Source organism: Mizuhopecten yessoensis, unplaced genomic scaffold, assembly GCF_002113885.1.
Source record: "Mizuhopecten yessoensis strain PY_sf001 unplaced genomic scaffold, ASM211388v2 scaffold6523, whole genome shotgun sequence".
NCBI classification, from domain to species: domain Eukaryota; kingdom Metazoa; phylum Mollusca; class Bivalvia; order Pectinida; family Pectinidae; genus Mizuhopecten; species Mizuhopecten yessoensis.
This window is the reverse complement of record NW_018406592.1, coordinates 568792-576754: the sequence shown is the minus strand read 5'-3', so window position 1 is coordinate 576754 and position 7963 is coordinate 568792. Positions and strand designations below refer to the sequence as shown.

Below are 7963 nucleotides of genomic sequence, written 5' to 3'. Positions count from 1 at the left end.
GGGGGGGGGCTGGAAGCCAAAAGATATAAAGCTGAATACTAACGGTCACCTTGCTGAAACTGGACACCGCTGTGAGTGGAAAGATTAGTGGCAGCCTCCTGACTCTCCCCATCTTGACTCTGGCTACTGTTGGACTCCTCCTCCATTTTAGTCACCGGAGATGACAACTCATTTAATATTTTTCTATTGATAGAAAGCAGAAACATTATTAATCATTTATTTAGTATACACAAAAATTAATAGCAATCTTTAGTTCAACCCTATGGTATTCAAAAGATTTACAAAACCTGAAGAAAGTCACTTTTTTCATATATATGGGATAAATGGAAGTAGCACTTGAAGCAGGTGATTGTACTGTAAAGCAGATCTTTTATAATGGGGATTTATGTTTGTTTGCTCGCTTGACTTAAATAATTAACAATGCATTATTTTTCCTGAATGTTTTGGGAATCCTTTTATTGGGAATTGGGAACATTTTGATGTGTTGTAAAAATATTTTTTTGGTTTATGCCAAAACTTCCCTTTTTCCATTTTATTTTATTTTTGTGTAATACTTCTCAATGATAGACGGACATTGGGGCGGCCGTGCAAACTGGTAAACACTTTTATCGCTCAGTTGTTTAACAAATTGACAATTATCAGTATGTTTTTTAAGCCCTGTACACAACTCTACGGAGATGATATGGTAGTAGGCCAAACAAACAACGGTGATATTTTTCTAGATTATAAAACATGCTGGTTATTTTTTAGGTTTCATGAAATCTATAACATATTTGGAATTTCAGACTTGATTCTGTGGAAAATATTAACTTAGGTCAATTGCATTCGGAATGGGGACAATTACCAACCTCAATTATATAGACAGGAAAAACACTTTTTACAAAACCTTTAACACACTCCACGAGAAAAATCATCATTGCAGAAATATTCCCCGCCACTTTCCCTCCTCACCTGTATGATGGTCTTCTAGACAGAATTTCTCTTCGCTTTTTTCCTTCACATTCTTCATTGATGTCATCATCAACTGCTGCTACCTGTAAAACATGTGTATTATATTCAGTTAAGAATTGAAATGTTTGTTTTTTTTATTTAATTATTTTTAGTGGGTTTTTTCCCCTAACTTCATGGTACATGTACGTACCAGCGCTTATTTTTCTATCGTCAACCATTTTTGAATCAAGTTATTATGGGCCAATCTTTTGTCGATTTATATTCTAGTCTTATCATTGTCTTGCAACAAATAATTTTGATTATGCACCATTTATCAGTGGTAAAAAACTAAACAACCTCTACCAACATATATATATGTCTCAATTTCCCCCCACCAGTAACACATAAACAGGGGAACCAAAATCTGGACTACCCACCGGTTACACAGGGAACCACAATCTGGACCACCCACCGGTTACAAAGGGAACCACAATCTGGCCTACCCACCGGTTACACAGGGAACCAAAATCTGGACTACCCACCGGTTACAAAGGGAACCACCATCTGGACTACCCACCGGTTACACAGGGAACCAAAATCTGGACTACCCACCGGTTACACAGGGAACAACAATCTGGACTACCCACCGGTTACAAAGGGAACCACCATCTGGACTACCCACCGGTTACACAGGGAACCAAAATCTGGACTACCCACCGGTTACACAGGGAACTACAATCTGGACTACCCAGCGGTTACACAGGAACCACAATCTGGACTACCCACCGGTTACAAAGGGAACCCCAATCTGGCCTACCAACCGGTTACACAGGGAACCACAAGCTGGACTACCTACCGGTTACACAGCGAACCACAATCTGGACTACCCACCGGTTACACACGGAACCACAATCTGGACTACCCACCGGTTACAAAAGGAACCACAATCTGGACTACCCACCGGTTCCACAGGGAACCACAATCTGGACTACCCCCCGGTTACAAAGGGAACCAAAATCTGGTCTACCAACCGGTTACACAGGGAACCACAAGCTGGACTACCTACCGGTTACGCAGGGAACCACAATCTGGACTACCCACCGGTCACACAGGGAACCACAATCTGGACTACCCACAGGTTACACAGGGAACCACAATCTGGACTATCCACTGGTTACACAGGGAACCACAATCTGGACTACCCACAGGTTACACAGGGAACCACAATCTGGACTACCTGCCGGTTACACAGGGAACCACAATCTGGACCACCAACCTGTTACACAGGGAACCACAATCTGGACTAACCACCGGTTACACAGGGAACCACAATCTGGATTACCTACCAGTTACACAGGGAACCACAATCTGGCCTACCCACCGGTTACAAAGGGAACCACAATCTGGCCTACCCACCGGTTACACAGGGAACCAAAATCTGGACTACCCACCGGTTACAAAGGGAACCACCATCTGGACTACCCACCGGTTACACAGGGAACTACAATCTGGACTACCCAGCGGTTACACAGGAACCACAATCTGGACTACCCACCGGTTCCACAGGGAACCACAATCTGGACTACCCCCCGGTTACAAAGGGAACCAAAATCTGGTCTACCAACCGGTTACACAGGGAACCACAAGCTGGACTACCCACCGGTTACACAGGGAACAACAATCTGGACTACCCACCGGTTACAAAGGGAACCACCATCTGGACTACCCACCGGTTACACAAGGAACCACAATCTGGACTACCCACCGGTTACAAAAGGAACCACAATCTGGACTACCCACCGGTTACAAAAGGAACCACAATCTGGACTACCCACCGGTTACAAAAGGAACCACAATCTGGACTACCCACCGGTTACACACGGAACCACAATCTGGACTACCCACCGGTTCCACAGGGAACCACAATCTGGACTACCCCCCGGTTACAAAGGGAACCAAAATCTGGTCTACCAACCGGTTACACAGGGAACCACAATCTGGATTACCTACCAGTTACACAGGGAACCACAATCTGGCCTACCCACCGGTTACACAGGGAACCAAAATCTGGACTACCCACCGGTTACAAAGGGAACCCCAATCTGGCCTACCAACCGGTTACACAGGGAACCACAATCTGGCCTACCCACCGGTTACACAGGGAACCAAAATCTGGACTACCAACCTGTTACACAGGGAACATGTCTCAATTTCCCCCCACCAGTAACACATAAACAGGGGAACCAAAATCTGGACTACCCACCGGTTACAAAGGGAACCACAATCTGGACTACCCACCGGTTACACGGGGAACCACAATCTGGACTACCCACCTGTTACATAAGGAAACGGACCTAAACGCAAAATCATAACATTGTTTTTTTTAAAGTTCAGAAATTTCAGGTTTTTATCCGAAATAGTGCAGAAATTCATGAAATGTTTTTAGAGTAGTAGGCTCTACTCACCATGATACATGTATGATTGAGGTTTGGTTGGTGTAGCTCTCATACTTTGTCAGAAACAGCCTAATATGTAAGAGCTAAACGCAAAACCTTAACGTTGAGTTTTTTTCTAAGTCAAGAAATTTGAGGTTTTTAGTCAAAAACTACAGAAATCAATGGAATGCTGGTAAAGAGTGTAATGCATTCAGCTATACATCCCATGATACACCTATGACCCAAGTTTAGTTGCTCTTGCATTTATACTTTGTCAGAAACAGCCTAATATGTAAGAGCTAAACGCAAAACCTTAACGATGAGGTTTTTTCTAAGTCCAGAAATTTGAGGTTTTTACCAAAAAAATGCAGAAATCAATGAAATGTTTTTAGTGCAGTAGGCTCCACTACCCATGCTTCATCTATGATCGAGGTTTTGTTGGTGTAGATTTGTCAGAAACAGAGCTAAACGCAAAACCTTAACATTGTTGACGCCGCCGTCGCCGTCAGAAAGCAACGCCTGTGTCTTTTTGACATCCGTCGTAGGCGACACAAAAATGACCCTGCATTTTCCCAAAATGGATTAAAAAACATATTGATACAAGTTTCCAGTCATAATGTGTGCAACATTCAAAGCGTTTAAAATACATAAATAGCGAAAATTTGAAATTGAATAAACAAAACACAGAAAACTGATTTGTTTATTTATTGCTATAATACATTTTACTGAAACAAACAGCTAGTGGAAAACTTTTAGCTAATCAAATTGCAGGTGTTATTTTTTTACAAACTTATGATATTTTCCCAAACCTGTACATGTGGCAACATTGATGAAATTTCCCAATTGTTGCCAAATGCCAATGACATTTTCCCAATTCCTGCTCAGGGACCCTTCCCAAAATACCTGACAAAAACCCTGTAAAAACATTACAGGTTGAGCTAGTAGAACTGTTTTAACCAACCTGTGGGCTAGTATTTCTGTGAAATTTTACACCCCTAAAAGTATAAAAAATAATTAAGCCCAGTGAAGTTTCTCATGTCTTTTGTAAGATAGACTTAATTGGGTTTTTAATCTTTTACTTAGACCAGTTTTATGTCCAAGACCTGGGATTACTACTTACTCGGACAACTTGAATTGTCTGTATGTTGGGACCAGCTGTCTGTATGACGGACGGCTGGTTCGAGTGGATGACTGACTGCACTTGAACTGGCTGATTCAGAGATGGCATATGCACCACAGAAATGGCAGCAGAATTTCCATCCATGTCATCAGAATGTACATTCTCTGACATCCTCTTCGAAGAAGGCTGTAAAAACATCTGAAGTGCTACAAAAAAAAACAATATATATCAAAACAAAAAACAAAAAACATTTTTTTTAGATATATTTCAAGCCCAATCTCAATGAAATGGACAACAACAAAAATATGAAGAGATCTAGATCTAGAGATAGACTTATAGATGAAAACTGTTATTCTACTTTTTGATTGTTTGACATGATTAAGGTTGAGTTATAAGAAAGCTTGATTGAGCACAAAATCCATGCTTCAGCATCAGAATGGTTTTAAGAATCTTAGCCCTGGGCTCATATATCTCTTTTTTAAAAAGGAGAGTCTAAAAACTCGGAAATTATGACGTTTGACTGTCCTAGTAGTTGGGAAAGTATTATTGGTGGCCAGGGTTTGACTGTTGTTTTTGTGCTGGTTTGACCGTTTTTCTTTGATTTGGAAAATATTTAAGTAACATTTATTTTCAGTTTTAATGTTTCATTAATGTATCAATTAATTCTGTTACACAAAGGCTAACAGTAACAATGGTCATATATTGAAAGGAATTTGTTCCAAATCATCATAAACATCTGTAAGGTATGGTTTGACACCTTTGTTTTTATTCAGAGACTGTTTCACTGTCACTTTTAAGTTTAGCCAAAATGTTGCATGCTATTCGAAAGTATTGCTTCAAATTCAGACGAGAGTTTTACTGCAATTTTTTTGTTTTCATTTTTGGGACACTAGGACCAAACAAAAAATATTTGGTGTTTCTGGTAACCCTACCTACACAAAACTGCTGTGCCTACCCTTAACTTTTAAAGGCAGTCTTCAAAGAAGCATTGTTTAAGTCAAGACCAATCTCCCATGTATACCACATAAAACTATTTTTTTAATACAGATGCATATATTTTTATAACTATTCACAATAAAAACACATCCATTTCAACCATGATTTTCTAAGTCTAAATCAATATTGATGGGCTGGTAGTTAATTATAATATAAAAACAGATCTTTTGCTAAATGGAGAGGAACAGAATGGAGGGAAAAGGGTACTTATACATGTCAAATTACAAAAAATAGGGACACTAGTAAGAGAAAATACGGTTTTATAAAATTAAAATTGACAAAGATATTATTTTGATTAACTACTCATGGGCATCATAGCTGTAGGGATAATGTAGCTTTCTGACGACGAGATTTTTTTTTTATATATTGCGTCGTCAGAGGAGGCCGGGTATTAATACTAGGGGCATCACATCTAAACAACACAATATGTCATACAGTGCCATACACAAAAAAATATCTAAAACTGTCTTCTGCTTGTCAACAACATAATGCCATATAAATAATTATCATTTTAGCTAATGAATTAAATACTTTTTTCAACTAAAGGAAATGACAGAAACAAAGTTGGGGGTTTACAGAGCTTCTTCTCTGAATATATATTTAACAATAACAGGATATAATATTCTTAATTAATAATAAACATATAACATTCTTGATTAATAATAAACAGAGTGTCACGTCTTTGCAAAGTTAAAGCACCATCCATTTATTTCCTGAATTATAACTGGCACTTCTTATTTCCATACAAAAAACGTGTCTAGTTTATGAATATTTACATTTTTTTTTGCAAAACAAATAGTGTAAATATTATGATTTTCGTTGTACTTATATACATTTGTTATTTTAATCCATCCAATTTAATTTGTGGCGTTTGTTTGCTGTGAAACAGTGCTCGCTTATCTAAGACTTACATATCTAGGTCGAGATTCAAAATATTAGTAATTATCTTCACATATCGTCATTTTTAATCATTCACAAAATTCCATTATCAAATTGTGTTTATTGTGCAAGTTCAGATTCCGTGTAAATAAGGTGTGTACTCATATGATTTCAGTTTACAACGGCCTAAAATTAAAGTAATATTTTGATAGGAATCCCCAAATAAGGGAAGCACCCGATGATGTCTTTGACGTAGTAAAGACAACGTAACGAAGCGTACCTATTTATAATGTCCCATTCATGGAATCTCCGTAGGTTAGCAGAACACTTCCCGGCAAAAGTCGGTGCTTAACAAGTTCATGTTTAGCCATCGACTAGAAAAATTTCCTTCGGCGAAACATTTTCAAACCTCCGATTTCTGCTGAATTTGACAGATAATGTCCACTGAGAAGGTATCATGTTTGACACCACGCTTGATTGTTGTGTTTCGTCAATCGAGTACTTACCAGTTACGTACTTTTCGTCACCAACTTTGCAGCAATCGGAGTGGATAAATTTGCAGAATACGTAGTCGCCACGTCAAAATACAACAGCAGCGTCACGATCCTGAACAACAAGACCGTATAACATTGTATTCATACAGTCGGATTTCCATAATTCGTACTTTTGATTGGTTGATGAATATAGAATGACGTCATTTCATCCAATATAGAGAACTACTTTTTCGTGTGTTCTCGTAAGTGATTTGCGTCTTTCATTTTATCTCAAAGTTATGCAAAAATAAATATCTTGATTTGAACACACATTTCAGATTTACATTTTCCAATGAAAACTTAAATAAAAATCGAAGAACATATATATGCGCTCAGAGCAACCGGATGTACTATATTTGGTCGCGGCTATGTAGTTAATGGTATGCGCTGTACTTCGGTCATGAGACATAAGTGGTGCCCCTTGTTCAGATAGTTGTGAGAGATGGACACATTATTTTCGAGTGTTTATAAAGAACTTTGATGTGCTTTTTTCGTTTTGGTCTTTTAAAAATCGTATATAATACGTTAATGTTTTCTTTATGTTAGTAAAGTTTCAGAAAACACACAAATTACTGTTCGAAAAAACACCCCTTTATGGACTATTCCATAAATTGGGCACGCAATGGCCGATTTGTGTGGGCGGTTTGCCAGTGATTTTTTGGGATAGAGTAATTATGAACAGCATTTTAGTTAAACGATCAACTTTGTTGTTCAAGTAATTATTAGCAAACACACCAAACTCAACTCTTTTTAACCATCTGTTGTACTGTAGATATCGGCCATACCTCAATTATGATGTATCCCTCCCATTTCCGAATCACAACTGAGCGAGAGAAAAAAATAACTTAGCAGGCTAATAAGAATAGCTGATTCCCATCTTTAATGTTGTTATTCCGATGCCAGACATTTAGTTATACAAAAGATCACAAGTATCGACTCGAGTTTGAGCACGAAAACGTTTTCATAGGCCCTCATGCTTTCCTATGAGATCGGGAGACAGACTTGCCTCAGTTTATCTTTTTAAAGTCATTCAGGCGCGGATTTAGGGGGGGGGGGGGGGGGGAAAACCC

At 38.7% G+C, this 7963-nt stretch overlaps 1 protein-coding gene across 4 annotated transcripts in view; it reads right to left on the bottom strand.

Annotated features, from left to right (window-relative positions):
• Nucleotides 1–6992, bottom strand: part of LOC110452284 (cAMP-responsive element modulator-like) — a 16937-nt gene extending 9945 nt beyond the window's left edge. Inside the window, exons 1-4 of one of the 4 annotated variants that reach the window (XM_021500706.1) lie at nucleotides 6878–6992; nucleotides 4486–4691; nucleotides 952–1034; nucleotides 44–183 (exon numbers count right to left, since the gene is read on the bottom strand). In XM_021500706.1, coding sequence (XP_021356381.1) covers nucleotides 44–183; nucleotides 952–1034; nucleotides 4486–4683 — 421 coding nt within the window. In that variant the 5' untranslated portion in view covers nucleotides 4684–4691; nucleotides 6878–6992. The other 3 variants (XM_021500705.1, XM_021500703.1, XM_021500704.1) reach the window with 3 other exon arrangements.
• Between the last annotated feature and the right edge of the window lie 971 nt (nucleotides 6993–7963).